The following is a 27443-nucleotide window of genomic DNA, read 5'->3' as shown; positions in this document are numbered from 1 at the left end:
ATTTTCGATTTTTCTGCGATTACTATAACTTACCCCATAGATAAGTAAACATAAACTGACTTACCCTTAATTATAAAATGACTTACCCTTTTATGCTTATTTATCTATGAACTTACCCTACGGGAAGTTAATAATCATCATATGCAATCATATGCTTATTTATCTAGGTTAATAATATAGGTTCGAAGGTTAGTATCAGAATGTTTTAACAGGGGTTCGAAGCCTAGATGCAAATACTATGGTTCGGATTGGAACCTGGAACATTGGTAATTTAACACGTGCTCATGAATTGACAGTCCATGGTGTATAATAACCTTATAATAATTAACATCGCGACGGAAGAATAACTTCATTTACTATATTTGATTTTATAGTGAAGTTACTAATTTTACTACTTGCTATTCAGTTAATTCCCAAATATAAAAATTGTGATTTTATATTTTCATTTGACGTTATTGGTTTATGTATGAATTTAGTGATTTGACTGACTTGTAAGATGTATCGTGGTAATCGAAAACATTCAGCCGGCAGACGTAGATTTGGAGAAACTAAGAAAAAACCATTCGTTACAAACAAAAATATTAGGTATTTATTCTTTTCAAGCTTCTGGTTATGTTGCGTTTTCATAAAAAAAGTAAAAAAATGAGGGTCAACAAAATTATCCCTAAAATTTGATGACATTTATTTATGATAGAAAATTGAATAAATAGGAATACGAACCGGTAGGACTATCTACAAATAATAGGTTGTCAAATATCTCCCTTCCGCCTTTTTGTATTATAAACCAAGAGCAAAAAAGCGGAAGGGAGATATTTGACAACCTAATATTAAACATTAATCATGTGCCCAATAATATGAAAACCTATAATTATCTACACATTATCATATGTACATTCACACATATTATATGTGAGTAAGTTAGCTACCCTCATCAATTATTTACTGTTTTGTGTTATTGTATTTCTTTAAATTATTTTTATGTATTCACATCGTTGATAAGTTATACCAAGGCATGATTGTGTAATTAAATTTTTTAAATTAGCTGGCATTGTTTTCATTCAACAATATGGATTCTTATTTAATACATATCCTTTACCATCCAAAATACTATATATATATATATATATATATATATATATATATATATATATATATATATATATCTTATATATAAAAATGGATCGCAAAATGTGTTGGTAAGTGCATAACTCAACAACGCCTGGACCAATTTGGACAATTCTTCTTTTAAAATGTTCGTTCATGTCCAAGGATGGTTCTTACGGCGAGAAAAAAATCGAATAATTGCCGGGAAATCCCTAAAAACAGCCCTTTTCTTTTTTGATCGAGTAGGCAACGAAATTTGTAGAAAAACCAATGATCTATGTCATGACATTTTGTGTAGTTTTTGATAATCTAATTTTTAATATATTTACATAAACATAGAAATATCTTTCTATTAATTAACGAGCTATATTGGCAGCCAAAACATTGATGTAAATAAATTAAATTTCAAAATTCAAGAACAAATTTCAGGCGAATCAGTTGATTCGGCAACTAACCAAGACGATCCACCGGAGTTTTTAAACTCGCTGGATTTGCTAGGATTGTCACCTCACAATCTTCAATTAAAGGTTGGATCGGCAATTATAATGTTGCGAAATATTGACCAACCGCGCCTTTGCAACGGCACAAGGTTAGCGATAAAAAAACTATCAAACAACGTGATGGAAGCAACTATATTGAAAGGATTATACTACATTTACATATTATACTATATTTAAAGCAGAAGATGTTCTCGCACCGTGCATCCCAATGATTCCGACTGATGTGCCATTTGAGATTAAACGACTACAGTTTCCTGTGCGTTTATGGCATCATTAAGTGTTTGTGATATGATTTTGGTAAACCCATGTTTTTCACATGGAAAATTGTATGTTGTCTGTTCCCGTATTGGAAAACCATCAGATTTGTTTGTCTATGCGCCAGGTAATCAAACAAAAAACATCGTTTATCACAAAGCACTACAATAAAATTTGAACTGATTTTTGAATTATGATTTACATGATTAAAATTACTTACTTTTAAATGCTTATAGTGTTTTATTTAATTATTTTTAATTCACACCGAATTATTACCAGGGTGACCTTTCTGTTTAGGATAATTTTTTGCAAAGAATAGAAAAAAGGTAGGAACAGAACACCGCCACATTACAAATTTTTTTGACAGGGCGAAGTCTGTCGGGTCGGCTAGTATATATATATATATATATATATATATATATATATATATATATATATATATATATATATAGTGTACGTATGCTATACATAGTTATAAGGGTTTATGTTATTGGGCACATGATTAATGTTTAATATTCGTAGATAAATAGTTCCCATCCTAAACATTTACTTTTACATCTTTTATTACTACGGACAATATTTATTTATTACAATAAATATTGTCTGTATATTGTCCAATACCATCATGTTGATTTAGATATAATTTTATGCATAGTACACTACTCTCTGATTTTCATTGAAAAACTAATGTTTATTTTATAGTTTTTTTTTTTCATCAGATAAAATACGTCTCTAAAATAATGAATTTCTACTTATCGACTATTGCATAAAAGCATTCACCCTTTTGCTTGCTTTTGTTAAAATTATTAAATAATATATTATTGCAACCTTGAGTATTTTACAAAATATTAAAATTTTACCTTTTAAAATTGCTTCGTAACTGCTGATGACATTTAAATTATGTATTTTTATTCATATTCTTATGCTTTACTGGATTATACTAAACTTCTCTATTTATTTTAGTAATAAATTTACCAATGATCCAGGAAAAAGATTAAGTGAATCAGCTGTAGGTATTACTGAATACATAAGCGACTTGCCTGGCTTTAGTGGAATAATTAAAGCAAGGTATGTATAGAGAACCAAACTCAATTAAAAAAAATCTGTGATAAAATAAATTGAGGTTCTGTAACTATTTTAATCACCTATCTTGTGAAATAATTCAAGCTTATTAAAAATAATTGTTTATTGTACTATATGTAGTGTTTGTCTATAGGGTTCAGTTCAGTAAGATTCAGTGATATAATAATTGTGTTTTAAATATATTTTTATTGCTAGATATTCAGATTTTCATGTAAATGAAATAGATCTCTCTGGAGCAATTACTAAATTGACTGATATTGAATCTCCACCAACTCCGCCTCAGTGCAGTCAAAATAGTAGTAACGCTAATCAATTAGAAGATGATGTCAACAATCCCCATAAATATGATATTGAGATATTACCATTGGAAACATGGAAAGAAATTGAAGAAATTATAAAATCTGATGATAAACGTATTGTAAAAGTAAGTTCAAAGGGTTTAGGATAACAATGTGCATCTTCATTACATTATTACCGAGAGATAAATAATCCTGTAAATGGTATTTGTATATATATATATATATATATATATATATATATATACTCGTATATATATATATATATATATATATATATATATACTCGTATATATATATATATATATATATATATAGATATAGATATATAGATATATAGATATATAGATATATATTACATAATGATGAAATTGTATGAAAAAATAATTTATAAACTATATCTGTAATTGAATATCTAGGTTGATGCATGTTTGATAACCAAAGAAGATCGAACAAAAATATATGGTGCAGTCAAACAAAAATTTGGGAGCGCTGTTGTTGGCAGTACACTGAATGAGGCTGATAAAAAATATATAACATTTGCAAAGTTTAATAAATCTGGTAAAATATATAAAAATTACAGCATGCATTTTATTTATAAGTAATATTATTAAAGAATTTGCTAAATTTACCTTTCAGTTCGTATTGACAATCGTGAAAAGTGGCTCTGGCCTGGAGAGTGGGTACATTTTTTACTTCATAAATTTAATCTTGATACGATGCAGGCAGCTGCTGAGTTAGCGCAAGGTTTACAAATGAAACCTGGAAATATAACTTATGCTGGTAAGTATAGTTTCACATGCTTATTGAAAAAATATATTGCATATTATCTATGTTCTTTAAATTCACTGTTTGTTTTAATATGGTTTCTTCTAGGAACAAAAGATCGTAGAGGTAAAACCACACAATGGTTTTGCGTTAAGAAAGTACAACCTCGGCGTTTGTTAACAGCTTGCAAGTTTGCAAAAAACATTGCTATAGGTAATTTCACATTTAAAGATCACGCTTTAAAACTTGGACAATTAAAAGGAAATAGATTCAGAATTGTTCTTAGAAACATTGTTGGTGATATTGAAGTTATAGATAAGGCTTTAGAGAGCTTGAAGAATAATGGGTATGTATGATATTTTGGGCAGTTGTTCGCTTGTAAACAAATTATTCACAGTTGTATTATCTGCTAGAACATTTTACAGAATTAACAATTGCTGTATGTATATTATATATATACAGTGATACTCCGTATAACGTACGCCTCGCACAATGGACGATCCCCATAATGTTTGTTTCGGTCTCTAACGTCGTTCCATACAACAAACTTTGTTTCACATAATGTACTAAATTATTATCATTTGTAGTCAAAAAACATATATTGCTTAAATTAATTGAAAGAGCGTACCATGGAAATTTTTGCTCCACAGTGAAAACTTGTTGGAAAAACCTATCGACAGTTTATTTAAAAATTCAGAAGCTAAAAGGGCACCGAAGGAAGCAGTATGACTCTGATAACTTATTTCGTAAATCAGTAATATTTTTTTAAATGTCTTAATTATGTGTAAAATGAATCTTATTTTCTATGACCACATTTTAAACTACATAATGAATTAATTTTATATTCATGTATTTGCATGGAAAAACTCGTTTCGCATAGCGAACTTTTCGCACAACGAATTAAGTACGTAATGCATAATATATATATATTAGGTTGTCAAATATCTCCCTTCCGCTTTTTTGCTCTTGGTTTATAATACAAAAAGGCGGAAGGGAGATATTTGACAACCTATTATATATATATATATATATATATATATATATTTATTATTTTATATACTTTCACAATATATATTTGTTATAAAACAAATTTATTAAATTGATCACTTTGACACTGAAGATGGGTCAAATCAAGACCCGAAACGTATGTTTTCATACTAAAAACATTTTCCTATATATATTATAAATATAATATATATATATATATATATATATATATATATATATTATACAAAATAATATAATAGAAAATAAAATAATATAATAAAAAATATTACAAAAATTTCATTTTGTCAAATTTTAAATATTACCTTACTGAACAAAATTTCTGATGTGAGTCTTCTTTCATTCTTATGTGATGCAACTGACCTAATCAGAAGCCGGTATATATTTGATTAACCTACCCTTATTATTAGACAGTACAGTAAACAGTAGAAAACTGTTTGAATTTATTTATAATTATACTATCATATTTCAGGTTCATAAATTACTATGGGCTTCAAAGATTTGGAAGCTGTGTAGAAGTTCCTACTTATGCTATTGGCTTGGCTTTGCTTAAAAGTAACTGGAAAGAGGTTAGTGATTCAATTTTGATTCCTCACTCATATAAGTATATATATATATATATATATATATATATATATATATATGAGTGAGTTCTTGAGGGCGATACATCAAACAAAGAAAAGCCAAAGATTTATAAAATAATCTAATCTAATAATAATTAGATTATTTTATAAATCTTTGGCTTTTCTTTGTTATTTATATTCATATATATCAAATTATTCATATATATCAAACAAAGAAAAGCCAAAGATTTATAAAATAATCTAATCTAATAATAATTAGATTATTTTATAAATCTTTGGCTTTTCTTTGTTTGATGTATCGCCCTCAAGAACTCACTCATATATTTCAACATCAAAATTAACTACTAAATCATATATATATATATATATATATATATATATATATATATATATATATATACAAATGTTGTCAAATATCTCCCTTCCGCCTTTTTGTATTATAAACCAAGAGCAAAAAAGCGGAAGGGAGATATTTGACAACCTAATATATTACATATGGCCATCTTCAGTGGTACTGAACAGATCGAAACCAGAATACAATAGAATTGAACTATAAAACCAGAAAACAATAAAACAGTTAATGATAATTAAAACTAATATAAAATACATAAACAGCATGAAAAGACAATCTTTACAATCTCAAGCACGTCTGAACTAATTCGTGTCAATTTAAAAACCTAATCCATTATTATAAATTGAAATATAATAACTTCCTTGCTTTCTCTACATTCATTAAATTGCTTGCTATAACTCTTTAAGTTTGATATAGTAATAAGTTTTCCTTTGGAACTTATACTATTGACAAAAAATACTATTTGCTATTCGCATTTGTATGATAGGTGAATTATTAAAATTGTAAGATATTTTTAATGTTATTATATATAACTATGTATTTATGCTATGTATAAATTTCCATATTATGTTTAAAATAAAAATGTAATTGTCAATTGGTTCGCTCTGTCCATGCTAAAATTAAATCTTAGTGTGCCATGCCATCCTCTTATATTGTTCAGGAAACATGTACTCAAAACAAAAATATTTTTTTAATCAATATTTATTTTTGTATAAATAGATTTTTTTTTTTTATATATTTATTTAATTTTTTTAATGAGAGTGCAAGAGTGTTAAGGTTAATTTGCAATGTCTTCGCTGCCTACTGAATCAAGGATTACTAAAGAGGTTGCATTTTATTATATAGCCCTTGTCTTCTATGTATATATAATATATGTGATTGTTCTTTAGTTATAATATTCTCAATATTTATAGCTAAAATATAATTTAACGAGTATCAATATTTTGCTTTTATTATCAGATTATATCTATATAAATCGAATTAATAGATTTCAGTTTTTTTTTACTTTGTTTTGATGTTATATGCATTTCACTTTGCAGGCTATAGATCTTATTCTCCAACCTCGTCAAGATGAAAGTGATTATCAAATGCAGCTTGCAAGGAAAGAATGGATGGAGACCAGAAATCCAATTACTGCTTTAAATGAGTTATGCCGTCATAAAAGCACTGTAGAGTACAAACTCTTATTTGGTTTATCAAAATGCAACAAGAATGATTATGTTACAGCTTTAGAATACATACCTAGAAATATGAGATTACTTTATTTGCATTCCTATCAAAGTTTTGTTTGGAATAAGTTGGTTTCAAGGTAATAAAATTATTATAATGAGGTTTTAAAAAAACATCATTAATTTATTGCTAGAACTTGAAAAATATGCATTTTTTTATTTTAAGAAAACTGGATTTACACATTTTTTTTATTATTTTATTTTTATATCTCAGTCAGGCAGGGGTGCCTCATTATGAAATAATTTACATAAGCATACATGAAAGCATAAATGAGAATCTATTATTTACAGGCGAGTTCGTGAAGGTGGTTTGAAACCTCTGGTAGGGGATTTAGTTTTCATTAATGATAAAGAAATAGAAGAAGTAACTGATGATTTATTATCAATAATTGAAGAAAACGATTTAGGTATGAAACTTCACTATATTTACTATTCATATTTCTAAATTGGTTTAAATAAAATATCTGAAAACATGATATCTGTATGGAAATGACCAGACTCTTTTATGATCCTTAAAAAAGTTGGAGTAAATAGTACTATGATCTCTCAGGTGAGCCATCTCAAAATGAGAAAATAGAAAATAATGATAAAATTGAAAAGGATCAAAAACTACAAGTTAGGGCATTGACAAAAGATGATATAGATTCTGGACAATTTTCTATATTTGATGTAGTAATGCCACTACCTGGTTTTGATGTACTTTATCCGAATAATGAGTTGGCAATTTGGTATAAAGACATGCTTGTTGAAGATGGTTTATCTATAGATTCTATGAGAAACAAAGTCAAGTAAGTATTTTTTATTTAACTTGATTTTTGTGTTCTTATTTGTAGTTGTTACTAATATTTTAACATCAGGTGTTACTCATTGTCTGGATCATATAGAAAAATAATATCTAAACCAGAAAGTATTGTTTGGGAGGTAGCATTTTATGATGATCCTAATGAAAACTTAATATTGTCAGACTTAGAGGAACTTAAAGGCGAAAAAATAGCTAAAAAGAATAGTAAGTATATTACAATAACCTAATATTTCGTTCTTTGTTAAAAAATTAAAGTACTATATTCTTATTGCTTATTTGCAGATGGCAAGTATAAGGCATTACTATTAGACTTTTGTTTGAATTCATCAACATATGCTACAATGGCACTTCGGGAATTATTAAAAGGCGATACATCATCAGAGAGTCAAGCTAAATTAAATTGTTATCACACATCTATTGAAAATAATGATTTACAAGTGACCAAGGAAATTCCTGAAGAAAAACATGAACCTAGCGCTTCCAAAAGAGAAAATGAAGATGTGGGGGATGAAATTGCATCCAAGAAATTGAAGTCAGAGTAATTTAAACAATTTTTATAGAAAATATCATTGTTTTAATAAAATATTTTTAACTAGTATGTTTTTATTATTTGTAATTGATGTATGTCTCTGTGTGTGTATGTACGAGTATGTGTGAGTGTGTATGTGGATACAAAATTTCGTCGACGATTTTGGGATCACCGATTTTAATAATTCAAAAAACATTTGATTCGTATTGATAAGCAGACGTGCTGATTAGTTTTTGGCGAAGGCAAGTCTAGCCGTTCCAAAGATACGGGGCAAAAAGTCCCAAAAACGGTAACTCAGTTTTTAAGAGAACGAACCTTTCGATTTTAATAATTCAAAAAACATTTTACTAGTATTGACAAGATGAAGAACTGATCCAATTTTTGGGAAGGCAGATCCAACGGTTATGGACTCTCAATAAAAATAAGTTATAAAAATGTCATTTGGCGGTCAAAAATGTTTATTGGAAATATGTACATCAAATTATCAGATATTTTATAGAGATTTTAATAATGTGTACACATTTTGTGTAAATTTTTTTTGGGTTCTGTACCAAGAGTTTTAATTACGGTACGGGAAGTTCCAGCAATTTGTCTTAAGGCACGATGCCATGCACCCCACTAGTTTTCTATTTATTCTTGCATTTGCTTTTCTGAAAAGCAATGATGTGTTCGTGAAAATTCCGGCAAATTAATTTGCGTATTGAAAATTCATATTCTCAAAGTTTCATTCCATTTAAATCGTTTCTGCAACAGAATGGCGCTAAAATTTGTAGGACTCAAACTCGGTCTAACGAAAGAGTCATCTTCTTTTATCTATGGGAAGAGTGGTCAACAGGTCATTTACAAATTCTGCTGTCACTGTCAGTGTCAGATTGTCGGTGTCAACGTCATAGATCGAGTTCGAGTGTCCATCAAATTTAATTCAATAATTTAGCGTAAACTAAATAATTGTAAGATTAGTAGTATATTATTTTTCACATGTTAACAGTAACATATGATTTATTTAAATAACTTTCCTTTTATATTTTAGGTATAGTGCATTCAATAGAAATATGAGAATAATAAATATCAGTTGTTATAATTAGACATTATTCGAAATGTCAGGCGATCAAAAAATTCTTATCAAAGGCAGCCCTTCCCAATATGTAAAATTGAATGTTGGGGGTTGTTTACATTATACAACTATAGGAACTCTGATAAAAAATGATTCAATGCTCAGAGCTATGTTCAGTGGCCGAATGGAAGTGTTGACAGATTCAGAAGGTGAATATCATTCCAATATATATTCATAAGTACATGTATGTGAACTATATTATACTGTTATTGTTTTGTCTATTTGTTCGTAATCTGAACTATAGTTTTGAAGTTGAATTCTTGAGCCAATATTGTTTACGTGCCGATCATATATATTGTACCTCTCTTAATGACATTTTCAATAAAATGTAATTTATATATTATTACGTGGAACTGATTTATCTTATGTTAGGTTTATGTTCTTTGTAATGATAGTTGAATCTAAAATAATGGGCTAAACATGATTGTTAACTGTTATAAAATAATATGATTATAATTGTCTTATTGCTTTATATATATATATATATATATATATATATATATATATATATATATTCTGTATATAACAATTTATATACTTGGTATAGGCTGGATACTAATTGATCGTTGTGGAAAGCATTTTGGGTCTATATTAAATTTTATGCGTGATGGAAGTGTACCACTACCAGAAAACAAAGAAGCTATGGCCGAACTATTAGCTGAGGCTAAATATTATTGCGTTTCGGAATTAGCGGAATCATGTGAAAAGGCTCTTATGAGAAAAGACAGAGATTTAGAATCCATATGTAGAGTTCCACTTATTACATCTTTAAAAGAAGAGCAAATTCTTATTGGATCAACACTCAAGGTATATTATCTTCTATGTGCAATGCTTTTCATCAATAATATTTATATCAACTAATTTTTACAATTGTATTATTTGTGTCACAATACATAAGAATAGTGTATATAAAAAGTTAATCATTTATATATTTATTGACAGTGGAAAATTGTTGATTTGAAAAGAATTTTTTTTATGATATACCACTAAAGGATTAACTTCAGTGATACTATATCTGCTTAAACAATGTTTTAATTTTTAATTTAGTGTTAAATATTTTTTTCTACAGCCCGTTGTAAAGCTGTTGATCAATCGACACAACAATAAATATTCTTATACCCATACATCAGATGATAATTTGCTCAAGAATATAGAATTATTTGATAAGCTTTCTTTGAGATTTAGTGGTCGTGTGTTATTCATAAAAGATGTAATTGGATCTAGTGAAATATGCTGTTGGTCATTTTATGGGCACAGTAAAAAAATTGCAGAAGTCTGCTGCACCTCAATAGTGTATGCCACTGATAAAAAACATACTAAAGTAGAGTTTCCGGAAGCTAGAATTTATGAGGAAACATTAAATATATTATTATATGAAAGTAGAAATGCTCCTGATCAAGAACTAATGCAAGCCACTTCAATGAGAGGAGCAGGATTATCTAGTTATACAAGTGATGAAGAAGAAGAGCGATCTGGACTAGCTCGACTCAGATCTAACAAACAGAATAATATAACATGATGAATGTACTTGTATTTTTATACAAAGAATAATTATAAAAGTGATAAGGTATAATATATTGATTGTATGTTTACTGTTTAAGCTGTTCTTGAACATTTGAGTTTTATTATTTGTTATATATTGATATATATATTAGTAAGTAGTAACAAAGTCATAATTATACATCTAAAACATTATCAACGGTCCTGAAGGACCAAATTTTTTGTTTTGTGTGAACTATCACTTTTTTTTTACCAGATACATTATATTAATCATACAAATATTTTAGAGTTTTTGACATTTGCATGTTTATTATCATTTTCCGAAGTAACACAAATAAATTATATGAACATAATGTAGACTGATTTTTATTCTGCAAGTATACTAAAATAAATATATGCATATATATATTCCGATAAGCAGGAGTTATATTTACATTAATGCAAAAACCTAGTGTATACATATATATATGTATATATATATATCAACAGTAGTGCCTCATGTAAGGAAGAATTCAATTCAAGAGGTGCATTATTCAATCGCAAGAGTGCTTTAACTGTGAGATTTTTCTTCAACAAGTTTGTTCTCAAAGTGTGGCAAAAATTCTCAAGATTCACTCATTGAATATAACTTAGGATTACTTGGGTCATTTGATTGGACTGCAATGAACAGGTAACTTAATTTATTTACTGCAATTGATAGCACTGCAGCACGTTGTGCGATGCAATGTTTGTTGTAAAATTCGTTCACGCTTGTGTGAAGTAAAGTTAATGCCCTAATTTCATTGGATGTTTAGAACAAACATAAACACACTCATGTATATATACATATTACATATATATATAAAAAACGTATATTTATAAAATAGAATAATAGTATAATCTATTTTCGACGTTTCGGATCTAAGTCCATCCTCGGGATATATGTTGAAAGCTTTGCATTTGTTCAAAATTATTTTGGCGCATATGTCAAGAAACTCATTTATTTATTGATAAATGAATATACGATTGAAATATGCTCATTCTGCGTTTTTTAGTATCTAAAATTTTCCAAGTGCGGATGTTGTAGTGACAACGGTGAAATATTCGAACTGATGCGCGGCCCAATAGTTAGTGGATAGATGGATGTGTATACATGCAATTTCTCTTAATGTTAATTCTTCTTTATGATATTCCACAATAGTAAGGATAATTAATTTTTACAATTTTTAAACGAATGCAGCATATTAAAATATTTCAATAAAATTGATCGGCCAAAGCCGATGTTTGGAGAAAGCGTATTATATTGAAGAAATATTAAGTAACTCAAGCGCTTAGCATTTGCGATGTATTATATATTGTATACTCTTTCTCTCCACGGTTTTAATTTTAATTATAATGAATCTTAATATGAAATCATAATTTGACTTGGGTTTTTACTTAAAATGCATGTTTTGTTTATTAACTTTCCGTAGGGTAAGTTATAGTATTTGCGAAAAAATCAAAAATATTTTTTTTGCATATCTTTACGTTTCAAAGCGTTCTGAACATTTTGACATGCCTTAGAAAAAATTGATGTATGTGTGCGCGCTGATACAAATTTACGTCGCCGATTTCTGGAACACGGATCAATCGATTTGAATAATTTACAAAACATACGATTTGTATTGATGGGAATGACGTGCTTATTAGTTTTTGGCAATGGCAGGTCCAGCTGTTTCAAAGATACGGGGCAAAAAGTGCCAAAAGGTGATATTCAGTTTTTGGAATCGTCCGATTTCAAATTCAATTTCCGGGCGTCCGATTTGTTATTCAAAATTTTATTTGTGTTGATTAGCTAAGTAGCGCTATTCCTTTGAAAAAAAAGGTCAAAGTTTTCAAAAATTTTAGACTAATAAAAATTTTTTTCAACAATTTCAAAATCTTCAAAAATCTTTTTTTTTTAAGTTTTCAAAAAAATTTAAAGTTTAAGGCACGATGTCATGCACACCACCATTGGTTTAATTTTAAAATAATTAACCACATACACGCAAATACACACTTGAATTGTAATGGTTCAACACATCCTCTCCTTTATTTCCCGCCATTTCGAATAAACAAATATACCAATGTATATATATATATACATATATATATATATATATATATATATATATATATATATATATATAATATATCACACGTTACGGGGAATTGCAATCAGGCCGACGTTCTATTCTTGAACATTGGCATCTCGTATGTAGGCGAGCAAGTGTGGGTCGAACTGATCGCTCACGTAGTATCAAGATTCAGTAATGTTTTATGTAAAGTTCGAAAATTTACGTTCAACACGAAACAACAGCAAAAGTAATATAATTCGCGTTTAATTTATACATTTATTGTAATATTTTCAGTTTAATTCACCATTGTTAAATATATGTAATAGTTGCCACTTAATAAAACCAGAGTAAGTTTTAATGTTATATAAAATCTAACTTATTACAAAAACTAACCTTAAATAGCATTCGTCTTCTACATTTCTGCACGTTTATATTCTATATTTATAAAATCGGTTGCTTATAGATACTAATTCGGTCTTGATTATAATTTGAATTTAATGATGCTGTGAAAATATAAATGATATTTTTTCAGTAACGCAGTAATACAATTATTTATATAATCGTTAATGCAAATATATTGTATTAAATAATATTTAAGAAGATAACATTAAACGATACGCATCTTATCTGTGTGAGTGATATTAGTGAAGGTCGCCGTCGAACTTGCACACAGAAAATGACGCATCAGATTTCTAATTTTGAAGGCTATTTTGATTATGTATACACAAATATATATATATATATATATATATATATATATATATTGTGTAGGGTGATAAATCTTGTCAAGGTGTAGTAGAATGCTGTAATTTGGGTGTATCGTTACTTGTTCTTTGTTCTTGAGCAACCCACTATAAACACATGTTTGTTTTCGTTTGTGAGTTTTCGTTTTAAAATAAATTTTTGGCAAGGATATGACTCATGACATAAAATTTTCAATGCTACTAGGAAAATATATTTTTCCAGGAAATTATATTCTAAAACATCTTTTTATTCATTGTCATTATCTATATATAACATTACATTTTGTGTTGAATCTGTTACAAGGTCTTATTCTGAACCCAACGCAATAAATAATTTTTGTAAATGAAATAATATAAAACGTTTAATGTTTATATTCTTACTTTTTGCTATTTTTTATGAATCTAATTATTCTTTAATATAAAAAAAATATTGCAGCTAATATGCTGTTTTTTAACAGTGTAAACAAAATGTGATTTGAATTTTAATACTTTTTTGTAAATATTATATAGTAATCTCATTTAACTTTTTTTTATTTTTATCTCGAATGAGACCGAATTTGAAAAAAGTGTGTGTGTATGTACGTAAGACGATTTTTGACCTTTTGTCGATTTTTTTTTATTTCATAAGCCATACGATGTAACTCGATGAGGACTAGGGTTTACTAGATTTGCGCGATGGTCGGCTAAGCCGTTTCTTTGTAATTAACAAAAAAAGTGTTAAATTTTTCGTTCACGTTTTAGCCCATAATCCTGAACCGATTTTAAAATTGCTAATTAGGTTTTGGTGAAGATCGGCCAGGCCGTTTTCTTGTAATTAACTGTTAAAAAACATCGACGATTTTCATCAAACATTTTTTGACATTTAGTCTTATAGAACGGCATGGTCTTATAGAACATACTAAAATATTACGGTCATACAAAAAGTTGTTTCATTTAAAAAAAATTAAAGTTTGAAAAAATATGATCAAAAAAGTTTGAAAATAAATAAATAAATAAAGGAATTCATTATTTAAAAAAAATGTTTCAGCGTTTTAACATGCCAATAAACATCATGTACTGAACAGCCCTGCGAAAATTGGTTGAATTATATAAATTAATTAAAATTTGGTTTAATTTGGCGCTATTACTATATACAAGCACGTATTTGTTTTAGAAAAGTGAAAACTTTATTTCAGAAATAAACGGTTGAAAATTGTATTACACCTATAGGGATGTCACTTTGAACTAGTTTCATTTTGCATTATGTTTTACTAATATTGATATTACAACTAAACTAAATTTGATTAGTAACAACAAGAACTGATTCGTTAACAGCTCAGCTAATGCTTGATCAATTAAATTATGTATCTAACAAATTGCATAATATTTATGCATAAAAATAATTAAAATTTAAAATATGGAACAACAGCTTATTTGAAGTAAGATAGACGAAAATAGAATTATTTGGGTGATGGGCAAGCAAGAAAAATATAAACCTTTCAACGAACTGTGATATTTCATTATCATCTAAATATATAAAAACGTTTGAATGGGGGATCGACGTTGCGTATTTTACGTAAAAGATATATTTTTAATATAAAGTGCATTTTCTGAAATGTACTTACTTGAGAGGATGTATTTACATTCATACACATTTTAATATTAAAATTTTTACTAATAATCAAATTGAACATATATAATACATTTAATTTTATTTATTACAATGTTTATTAAAAACTGTTGGTTTTAATAATTTTAAACCAAAAAGTGAATTCTTTCAATTTTCAAATGAAATTTTATGATAATATTTTTAAACGAAATATTAAATAATTTTTAAGTAAAAAGGCTTTATATGTAATATTTCAGATTATATATTAGGTTTTTTGGTTTGGCTAATATGTGGTTATTTCACTTATCGTGTTTTGAATGTGAATGATTGAAATCACTTTAATTTATTTCTTCTATAAAATAAACATAACTTCATAGCCCCCTATCAAGTAATTTAGTATGAATATATTTTTTCTTTGAATAGGAGTCGATTGATTGATTGATTGATTTTTAATTCACAAGTGAGGCAATAGCAATCATCAGGCATTTAATAATTTGTGATTTATATTTATATATTTAGTGCAATCATATATTGTGAAAAATTGCATAAAATGGAAGTTGTTTAGGTTTTTTCTATATTTTATATATTGCTGATGACAATATTTTAGAAAAAAAGGTGCGCAGCTGTTATTTCCTAATATTTCGATTTAGATCTCAGTGCTCGATTTTTAATTATATATACAATTATATATATATATAATATATATATATATATATAATATATATATATATATAATATATATATATATATATATATATATATATATATATCTGTGCATGTACATATATTTACATCTCATGTTATTAAAACACGCGTTAAAAATGTTTTCATTCTCTATAGTTTATATTTTATCATTGTAATTACAAACAAATTAACAATATTGTAATAGCAATAAACATGGTTATAAATATGATTAATTAAAAACTTATTGATTAGACTCAAGTATTTTCTTACTGCTTTGCTAGACTTGGCTCTTTGAAATGAATACTGATGAAAACTTTAATTAGAAGCAGCAAGTGATTTGGTGAGGTAGTGAAGTAAAAGTAATGAATAGAGAAATATAAATTGTTAATATTTTTGCGCAAAACGAGCTGTTTTTTCATAATTAGGAGAAAAGTGATTTTTTTTTCTCATAATTTCGGTAAAAATGATGATACGATATACGTTTTGCCTACTTTTTGGTAAGGATCAACCAAGGCGTATTGTTAGACTTTTTTTTAACGATAATATATTTTATATTATTATGTATTATTATTGGAGCGAAATGGTTCATGGTTTTAACGAACAGCGCTCGATCGTGCAGTTGAACAGCCGAGTGCTTACTAAGGCACATTATTATAAAACATTATAATTTATACATTATAATTTATACATAGCTCTTAAACCTTTTGAATTACGGCGTGAGCTTTCCGGTATGGACCAAGAGCTACTGAACATTTAGAATATCGGTATTCCTGTAAGGTTACAATTTTTTGTACTGGTGATTCTTAGCGTCCTAAGTACGAAAACCATCGTCTGACATGTTTCAGCTCTGCACATTATGGTCGCTCAGGAGTTATCTTTTTAAAATCAGTTAGACAAACACATATAAATTTTAACCTTATAAGACAAAGTTTATTTTAAGGCATATAAAACTGAATATTTCGGCACAAGTACCGAACTTGTGCAGGTTGAAATCGTCTGTCAATTTGATTTTTGAACTTCTCATAAACTCATAAACTCATAAAAATTGCATAAACATTTGAAGTTTACATGAACAGGCCTAACTGTCGTTTTTTTTAGCATTTTCAAACTCCTGGGCGACCATAATGTGCAGGCTTGAAACCTGTCAGACAATGGTTTTCATACTTAGCACGCTAAGAATGACCAATACAAAAATTTGTAGCCTTACCGGAGCACCATTATTCCAGAGCTTCAGTAGCTCTTGATCTCGGTTCATACTGGAAAACTCATGCAACTTTTCTTAATGCAAAAACTACTTACTTTTGTTTGTTACTTAATTTGTTGAATAGAGAACGTATTATTGAAGAAATTACTATACTTAATTTTAGAATAAAAATCAAATCAAATAATATATTTTGCTTTGCGCAAAATCATGATTTTTTGTTCTACGGCTTATCTTTAGTGGTAGTTTGTAATTGTTGTGAACGTAATTGTTCACAGAAAGCTCATTTTCTATATCGATTGCATCTGATGTCAGACATTTAAAAATATTTTTCTTTTTACTCAATTTTTATTTATTAAAGAAATTACACCTAAAGCGGTCAAAAGTTTGGGTCCACTTCTCAATATCGATGAAATGTACAAGAAACCAAGGTTTCCTTTGTTCATTATTTTTTATTATCAATATTCATGAAAAACTAATAATTGTTTGTACAAAATATATCAACTCACAAAGAAACCCGCAAATATTTTATCTATATTTTTGATTTTTCGTAATATCCGCCTATTGCTCGTATAACTGCAGCGCATATTCTGGGCATCCTTTCATTTGGTACTTATGCAGTCGTTATTTCATTCCAGCGATTCTGTACAAACGTGCAAAGCTGTTTTGTATTAGTTGGTTGCAATTTTTTTACTTGTCTGTCCAATTCGTCCCACAGCAACTCATCCGGCGACTGAGGAGGCCATTCTATATATTTGAGTTCTTTTTGCTTCTTTTTGGCTGCGATGTAATCCCAGAAAAATTTAGAAATGTGCTTAAGATTATTATCTTGCTGAAAAATGAATTCGCGACCCACAATTCGTTTTCCACACGGAAAAGCGCGTTGTTGAAGAATGTTGTGAAAGACTTCAACTTTCTTGTCCATGATATCCTCAATTTTTACAACGTCACCAACAATGTTTCCTGTACATTTCATTAACATTGTGAAGTGGTCCCTAACTTTTGACCGATAGTGTATATATCGAGTTGCATGAAATATAAAATATCAAATTAAAAGTTGACATAATTCTAATATTAATTTTATTATACACATATACTAAAATTATCTAAGTGCAACATGTGAATAGAAGCTCATTAATATAGTTTAAACAAAATAATAAATAAATTAAATTTTCAGATGACTGGAGATTATCATGAGAGTTACAGTAATGTATCTGGATCAAGCAACAACATGCTTCGCTCGCCTATGTTACGACCCCAATCACCGCAGCACCTCGACTCTTGCTTAGGTATTATTTAATTTTATTATATATATATATATATATATATATATATATATATAAATATTTATATATATATATTAGGGCGGGTCGATTTAAAAGTCGCTTAAGCACATATAATTTTCGGATACTAGGGATCAAAATAAGATACTTCGCTGGAAAAACCATACCTCTAAAATGAATTCTGATAAAGATTGATTTGATTGATTTTGAAAAATTCCGTTTTAATCTATTTAGAGTGCTCAAATTGCATCCAAGTGTCAAAACTCCTACTAACTTTGGAAGGCCGATCCACCTATGCCTATGGTTCACCCCTGGAACCTCCCCTTAGAGGTCTACCATACAAATATTGCAAAAAATCATCGTTTTTGGTATTTTACTCAGCAAAAAATGTTTTTTTAGACAATTTTCTTTAGATATTAATTCAAACACACATAAAAAACTTTTTTACAAAATTTTTTTATTAAAATTCTTCTTTGTTTCAATTTTTCCAATGCATTTTGTCTCTGCGTTTCTATGCTAGCTAGAGGCTGTTACGGCGACGATATTAGAGAGCCGTGCAAAATTTTCCAGACTTGAAACTAAAAAAGACTTCAAACAATAGTTTATGAGCTTTACATAGTTTTATTTACATATCTTATGATTAAATAAATATTAAAATAAAAATGAATCGCAGATTCTTGTCATGTTGAAGTACCCAAAATGATGCAACTTTTGTATGGGGGACCTCTAAAGAGAGGTCCCAGGGGGTGAAACATGGGCATGGGTAGATCGGCCTTCCAAAATTACTGGAGGTCGGTCATACATTTGGACATTATTGAGGCGCTCTAAATGAGCCAAAACAGGATTTATTAATATTTGACCCAATCTTTGGGTGAATGCACGGACATCAGAAGATAGAGTTATGGTTTCTTCCGCAAAGTATCTTATTTTGATCCCTAGTATACGTAAATCATATGTGCCTATGTGACTTTTTTTACCCATACAAATCGACCCGCCCTTATATATATATATATATATATATATATATATAAATAAACTAGCTGTAAGTGGAATTCTGTCTTAAGGCAATTAGGGCATCGTGCCTTAAGGCAAATTGCTGGAACTTCCCGTACCCAAAATTATTATTTTTTTTAAAAACGATTAACATTTTTGAAAAAAAATTACTTCGAAAAAATTAGATTTTTGAAAAACTATAAATTTGATAAAAAATTACTATTTTTTGAAAAAAAAAATTTTATTTGAAAAAAAATTTTTTTTTTGAAAGAAAAAAATTTTTTTTGAAAAGAAAAATGTTTTCTTCATTTTGGCATATTTTGGAAATTCTGAACTTTTTTTTTTCAATGCAATCGTACTGCTTGAACTGCATATAGAGACGAAATGTCACAGCGCAAGTGCCGCGCCGCCGCCTAACGCATAAGCATTGGTACGGAACCCATAGAAATGTGAAAAAAAATTATACTTACTGTTAAAATCTCTATAAAATATCTGATAATTTGATGTGCATATGTCTAATGATCATTTTTAACCGCCGAATAGCATTTTTTTTTACTTTTTTCGTTAGATCTCCGAAACCGCTAGACCTGCCCTCATGAAAATGTGATCAATTTTTTATCTCGTCAATACAAGTAAAATGTTTTTTGAATTATTCAAATCGGACGCTCCGTTCTCTTAAAAACGGATGTACCGTTTTTGGCACTTTTTGCCCCGTATCTTCGGAACGGTCAGACCTGCCTTCGCCAAAAACTAATCAGCACGTCTCCTTATCAATACGAATCGAATGTTTTTTGAATTATTCAAATCGGTTGATCCGTGTTCCCGAAATCGTCGACGAAAATTTGTATCCGCACATACATACACACACGTACATACATACATACATACATACATACATACATACATACACACACACACACACACACACACACACATACATCCATTTTTTCTAAGGTATGCCAAAATGTTCAGAAACCTCTGAAACGTAAAGATATATAAAAATTTTCATTTTCGATTTTTTTGCGATTACTATAACTTGCCCTACGGGAAGTTAATAAATAAATAAATAAATATATATATATATATATATATATATATATATATATATAAAGCGAGAGGTTTTTCTTCAGATGGTGAAATAATATGGTAACATTGTTTCTTGGGCATCCATCCAGTAATTAAAAACAGTTTTATTGAAGGAAAATGTTTTTATTCAGAGAACATACGTTTCGGGTCTTGATTTGATCCATCATATAAAGAAATTTGAAAAAAAATCATATAAAAAAATATGAAACAAAAAATTGATAAAACGTCGAGTTTTGATAAATTTTAAAAAAATTGTAAAATTTAAATAAATAATATATTTATTATAAAAATATATTTTATAATAAAAAAGCTTATTCCAAACGAACATGTTGTCAGCTTGGAGTATGTATTACGTGTGTAATATAATAATAAAATATATTATTTATTTTAATTTTACAATTTTCGTATCATTTATCGAGCTATATAAAAATGATTGGGCTACTAAAATTATTATTATGAAATAGGACAGTGAAAAGTTGTATGTATTTTTCAAATTCAAAATTCAAATTTTCAAAGTTAAAAAGAAAAGAAATTTGATTCCAAAACTTTAAAAAAAAGTTTGAACAGCCCTCGATAAAAATAAATTGGTTTTTGAAGGTAAATTTAAGCTTTTTTATCAAATTAAAAAATCTCAATCAAAATTCAGTGAAAAATACTCATTGACTGAAAGCTGGTAGAAAAATTATTCGATTACTAAAATGACTTTTACGAAATAATAGGGGTTTGTGATGAGAGGGTGGAAATTTAGAACCGTATGTATTTTTAAATACAAATTATAAAAAAATAAAATAAATTGGTCCACAAACTAAAAAAAATCGGTATGCTCTTCGGTATGAAAAATAGATAATACATATACGATGCGATGATAATAGATGATTTGATTGATTTGGAGCCGATATTAAAACATATTGACATTTGCATTAAAAACTAATAAATAGATGATCTGAAGAATGTTTATGGTATCTAAATATCATTGGTGAACTCTATAAACCTGAAATTCCAGACGGATTTTTTTTTTGACATTAACCGACCATTAGTTTACATTATAATTGACTATTTTTACATTGCAGATGTTATGTTAGATGACTTACAAGCCACAGTTTCACGGCCAGGCAGCAGATTAGACGACCACACAAGATCGAGTACGAAAAGATACACTACTACATCGACTCCGGTTAGCAGACAGGTCAGTAATATTTATTTAGAGCTTTGGTCTTTCAAATCGAAGTTATCAGGCATAAATAAGGGTGTAAACTAGTGGCGTATGGCATCGTGCCTTAAGGCGAATTGTTGTAACTCCCCGTACCGTAACGAAATGTTTAATAAATATTAAATGCTTTCAAATAGATTATTACAAATACTGTAACACTGTCTAATATTTATAAGAGTTATATAAACTGAATTACAAAGTTAAGATTATTTATTTGAAGTATATAAGTGAGTTTTAGTATTTAGCCAGAATTAAAATTAAAATCTGAATTATTTTTGATATACAAAAAATAAATTTTTTTGCGAAAAAAAAATTTGGAAAAAAATAATTGAAATAATTTTTTTTCCAAAAGCAATTATTTTGTCAAAATAAGCATAAAGTTTTTTTAATCATTCAAATCGGATGCTTAGTTTTTTCAAAAAGTGCCATTTTTTGCATATTTAGCTCGGTATCTCAGAAACGGCTGGACCTGCCTTTGCCAAAATGTAGTCTCCACTTCTCCCCATCATTACGAATTGAATGTTTTTTAGATCATTCAAATTGGATGCTCCGTCTCTCAAGAACTCGATTTTTATTTTCTGCCCTCTTTGCTCCGTTTTTCCGGAACGGTTGGACCTACCTTTGCCAAAAACTAATCAGAACATCTCCCTATCAATAGGAATCGAATGTTCTTTGAACCATTCAAATTGGTTGATCTGTGCGCCAGAAAACGTGGACAAAAAATTGTATCTATACATACATACACACACAAACATATACATCCATTTTGTCTAATAATAAGGTATGCCAAAATGTTCAGAAGCTTTTGAAACGCACAGATATATACAAATTTTTATTTTCGATTTTTTTGCGATTTCTATAACTTACCCTTCGGGAAGTTAATATGGTCCGATGTCAACCAGTAGTAATAACAGTTTCCGCTTGAAAATATTGATGAAAATAGTCAAGTAATATATTTTCGAGTGAAAATAGTCTTTCCTCGGCGTTGATGCATCAAATTTAGTAATTTTGATTAGCTATATAGTTTTTTATGTGTTATAACTTTATTAACATATATTTTTCAGTATGGTGAATCTCAAAAGAATCAAGTTCAAGAGGATATCGATCATATCTATACATACATACACACACAAACATATACATCCATTTTGTCTAATAATAAGGTATGCCAAATGTTCAAAAGGTTTGAAACGCACAGATATATACAAATTTTTCATTTTCGATTTTTTGCGATTTCTATAACTTACCCTACGGGAAGTTAATATGGTCCGATGTCAGACCAGTAGTAATAACAGTTTCCGCTTGAAATATTGATGAAAATGAAAATATATTTTCGAGTGAAAATAGTCTTTCCTCGGCGTTGATGCATCAAATTTAGTAATTTTGATTAGCTATATAGTTTTTTATATGTTATAACTTTATTAACATATATTTTTCAGTATGGTGAATCTCAAAAGAATCAAGTTCAAGAGGATATCGATCAACTTGTACAATTATTGGATCACCATGGATCGAGTAATGGTACGTTAATATAATAACAGAATTACATTCTAAATCTTTAGTCAACGTTCATAAACACTTAACGTTCACAAAAAAAATATGAAAGGAATAACATCAAGTAAAAGTTACAAAGTAGTTTTATAAGTTACTTAGAACTTCAATTAAGTCTTCTTATTAGTTATTTGTATCTTCCATCGAAATTATCTGGAATGAAAACAAAAAGTATAGGCACTTAACAATATAAATATAACTTATATTGATGTAATATCAAATTTCTCAATTTTTCAATGTTTATGTCGCTGATTCAGGGTCAAGAATATAGGTTCTGATTATTCCACTGATATTAGTGTAAGTAAGTATATTAGCGATAATTCATACCAATTTCTTACAAGTGAAGCTTGTATGTAAGGCCACAGGGCCAAATTAATTAGAAATGTTACAATTATATATATATATATATATATATATATATATTATATATATATATATATATATATATATATATATATATATATATATATAGTTATTTTAATTGACAAGAACTGGTTCAGTTGTGCATTTGTGAATATGTTACTAGTTAATTGGTGTTACTGCAGTTTCAATTGAAGATAACATTTGATCATATGTCGATAGTATGAAAGTAATCAAGATATTATAAAATATTTTACATTATTATTTAATTTATTGCTCCGAAAAATTTGGTATATATATTTATATCTAAAGCATAAAATAATTTTTTAATGTTTATATTTCAGGAATGAATAAGTCAACAACTGGGCAAGATACGAAGTCTACGTCACTGACAAATACCAATCTAAAGTAAGACTTTTTATATATATTCAAATTATATTAAATTCAAATAGAAATTAATTAAAATTCTGTATTATTCAAGCCTGGGTTCATGGAATAGTGATATGAACGCTGGTGATATGACGTATACACGAACGGAAACTATTACGCGCGATAGATTCGGAACCGATAGTTCAGGAAGGATATATCGGGACTCAAGTCCATTACGATTGACTGGTAACAGAAATAAATTTTATGTGATACTATTCATAAACTCTTATGAAATCTAACCGATTTGCAATGCTAACACATATTAACAACAATAATTAAATTTATGTTGTTCTAAAATGCATAACGTAGCTGCAGATTTTTAAACCCTTAATTTAATAGGAATTTGCATTGTGCATTTTTAATTTTATCATCTTATTAAGGATTAGTTTACCATTAAAGATTGAAATAGAATATAGTAGATAACATATACTGTAAAATATATGCAATCAATTAAAAAATCTTAACATGACTACAAGGATTATTAAATCTGATTAATGCGACGATTTGATTTCAAATAGTTTAATACAGTTTATGGTAATCTTGAAAATCAGCTTGGTTATTAATTTAGTGAAGAATGGTAATGGAGATCAGTTAGGAATTAGCTATCAAAAGCTATTTATTTGAAATACTATTGTAAATGTTTGTATTAAATTTACGGGCTTTTACAAAAAAATATTTGGTTGTGACACCTTTTGTACTGCAACTCCCTCACCCGTTTGTTTTAAAAGTTGAGCTTTTTTATAAGAAAAATTATATATTTTTTGATAATCTAATTTCATAAATGCTTAACTGATATTATAATTTATTTAACAAGCTGGTAAGGATGGTCATTTTTTTATACCAGTTCGAGTTTTTTGTTTGTATTCGAAAATAGTATTTTTGCTGCATGATCTATAGCAACAGTTTCCACTAGTCAGAAATCAATGCCGTAACACATATTGTTTTCTTATTAAATGTGCACTCATGAATAAATACGTACGAAAAACTATTTATTTGGTAATTTTTTGACATGAATTCGAGTTTTTTGTTTGCATTTGAAAATAGTATTTTTGCTGCATGATCTATTGCAAAAGTTTCCAAAATTTGGAAATCAGTACAACACAATGTTTTCCAACTAAATCTTATAAACATTATAAATGAAAAATTCCCCAAATAAATTCGGTTTGAAAATCAGCTAGTGGTGCATGGCATTGTGCCTTCAGGCAAATTGCTGAAACTTCCCATAGCGAAAAATAAATTAAAAAAAAACTTTTTAATATTTTTTATTTTAAAATCAGATTTTTGAGAAGTTTTGAAATTTTTTGTATTCGCAAAATCGTCGACGAAAAATTGTATCCGCACATACATACACAAGCACACACACACACACGTACATCCATTTTTTCTAAGATATGCCAAATTGTTCAGAAACTTCTGCAACTTAAAAATATATAAAAAATTTCATTTTCGATTTTTTTGTGATTACTATAACTTACCCTTCGAGAAGTTAATAACACTGAAACGTTACTTATAGTTGAAGTTCGACTCACGCAATTTTTTCTAAGATATGCCAAATTGTTCAGAAACTTCTGCAACTTAAAAATATATAAAAAATTTCATTTTCGATTTTTTTGTGATTACTATAACTTACCCTTCGAGAAGTTAATAACACTGAAACGTTACTTATAGTTGAAGTTCGACTCACGCAAAGCGGCTATCTTTTAGAACTCATAGTATTTACTAGCAATTGATATGTATATATTCCATATATATATACATAAATATAAGATTATGTGCTTAACTATATTACTGAGCAATGATATCCTGCAAAGCTAAGCACATTGTATTTTGATTTTTTTAGGTCCAGGAGCTCCGGCATTAAACGCGCCATCAACAACAAAATCGTTTGTCGTCTCGAAACATAAAGTGGACTCGTACGTTCCTCATGCATCAAACAAAATGTCTTCGGAAAGTTCTAGAGAAGGAATTGAGTACAATATTCCAATAACTCATACAACCGTTCAGGGACCTGGAACAAAAACTAGGACTATTGAAACTTCTTATTCTTATGAAGTACAAGGAGACGGCGGTGAGTGTATAATTAATTATTTATATGAGATCAATTTGATGAAACAGTTATATTTTATTTGATGTTATCAACCTTATAATTATAAATAACGATTTAAAGTTTGAGATTCATACGTTTTTTATTTTAATTTACCGTTTTAACTTGAAGAAACAATTATTGTGCAATATAAGTTGGAGTTTTTTGAGATCATTCATTTTCAGTAACTTCCTAATTATAACAACTATTGATTTTATAATATTTACTATTCTGAACAAAAAATATAGAATAATAAATATTATAATTGCTAGATAAATGCTGTATTTTAAACATACTACTGGATTTGTAGGAAAACGGTTTCATCTTCAAAATTTTAAAACAGCGGCGTTAAATGGTCAACCAACAGTAGTAATAGAGAGTTGAGAATTGTAATAGCAAGTTGAAATTGATAAATTTAACTTCCTATCAATCTTTCTTGTTAATTGTCGGAATTAAGCTGTAGGTCAACTTTGATGTTGAAATTACGGCATCGGTACCGTCAAAATATTTTCTTACCTAGCCCCAAAGTTTTGTTTCTCAACTTACCATAGGTGTGATTTTTTTACATTTTCAAGATTTATTCGATTTAAAATCACAAGAATCGTTGCATATTAGCAAAGATTGATAAGTTTGAAAAGAAATACGATGTTCAAAATTCAAAATTAGTCGATAATAATACCGCAGTATGAAATTTTATAAATTTATCATTTTTATATCACCTATCGAAAATGACGGATCTGCACAGTTCTGTTTATTGCGTCGGCCTGCGAGACAGTAGCTATGATGTTATTATGCAGAACGGTTTACATGTTCAATCGAGACAAAAAAATATTTTAACATCGTTTAACATCGATAAAAACATCCTATAAACGTCTATCACTAGTAGCCTCAATTAAAAATAACAAATACAAATTATATATATTTTTATTGTTCATATATTTTATGGTTTTAGATAATGCAAGGAACTTTGAAAGAAATGGAAAATTTGAAAGCAGCGGAACTTCAATATAAATGAAAAAAAAGCAAGAGAAAAATA

The 27443-nt window shown here is 28.2% G+C and overlaps 3 protein-coding genes across 3 annotated transcripts; all 3 read left to right on the top strand.

Moving 5' to 3' along the window:
• The first annotated feature begins 279 nt into the window (after nucleotides 1–279).
• On the top strand, nucleotides 280–8520 carry LOC113375378 (pseudouridylate synthase 7 homolog). Its single transcript, XM_026615315.1, has 12 exons — nucleotides 280–585; nucleotides 2823–2927; nucleotides 3138–3366; nucleotides 3658–3799; nucleotides 3878–4021; nucleotides 4115–4352; nucleotides 5484–5580; nucleotides 6988–7256; nucleotides 7468–7583; nucleotides 7727–7964; nucleotides 8034–8182; nucleotides 8261–8520. The coding sequence occupies exons 1-12, from the start codon at nucleotides 497–499 to the stop codon at nucleotides 8518–8520; spliced, it is 2076 nt and encodes a 691-aa protein (XP_026471100.1). The 5' UTR covers nucleotides 280–496.
• Nucleotides 8521–9333: 813 nt separating this feature from the next.
• On the top strand, nucleotides 9334–11199 carry LOC113377625 (BTB/POZ domain-containing adapter for CUL3-mediated RhoA degradation protein 3). Its single transcript, XM_026617998.1, has 4 exons — nucleotides 9334–9457; nucleotides 9538–9770; nucleotides 10169–10428; nucleotides 10691–11199. The coding sequence occupies exons 2-4, from the start codon at nucleotides 9605–9607 to the stop codon at nucleotides 11138–11140; spliced, it is 876 nt and encodes a 291-aa protein (XP_026473783.1). The 5' UTR covers nucleotides 9334–9457; nucleotides 9538–9604; the 3' UTR covers nucleotides 11141–11199.
• Nucleotides 11200–13332: 2133 nt separating this feature from the next.
• LOC113375377 lies at nucleotides 13333–27418 on the top strand. The gene is made up of 8 exons (XM_026615314.1): nucleotides 13333–13543; nucleotides 18590–18701; nucleotides 21845–21960; nucleotides 23424–23505; nucleotides 24240–24303; nucleotides 24377–24510; nucleotides 26165–26392; nucleotides 27360–27418. The coding sequence occupies exons 2-8, from the start codon at nucleotides 18590–18592 to the stop codon at nucleotides 27416–27418; spliced, it is 795 nt and encodes a 264-aa protein (XP_026471099.1). The 5' UTR covers nucleotides 13333–13543.
• The last annotated feature ends 25 nt before the right edge of the window (nucleotides 27419–27443 follow it).

This window comes from Ctenocephalides felis, unplaced genomic scaffold (genome assembly GCF_003426905.1).
Source record: "Ctenocephalides felis isolate EL2017-DRISC unplaced genomic scaffold, ASM342690v1 CF-g0.4_SCAFFOLD_01886, whole genome shotgun sequence".
Classification (NCBI taxonomy): Eukaryota; Metazoa; Arthropoda; class Insecta; order Siphonaptera; family Pulicidae; genus Ctenocephalides; species Ctenocephalides felis.
Note: the sequence above shows the minus strand (reverse complement) of the source record. Positions and strands in the feature narration are given on the sequence as shown.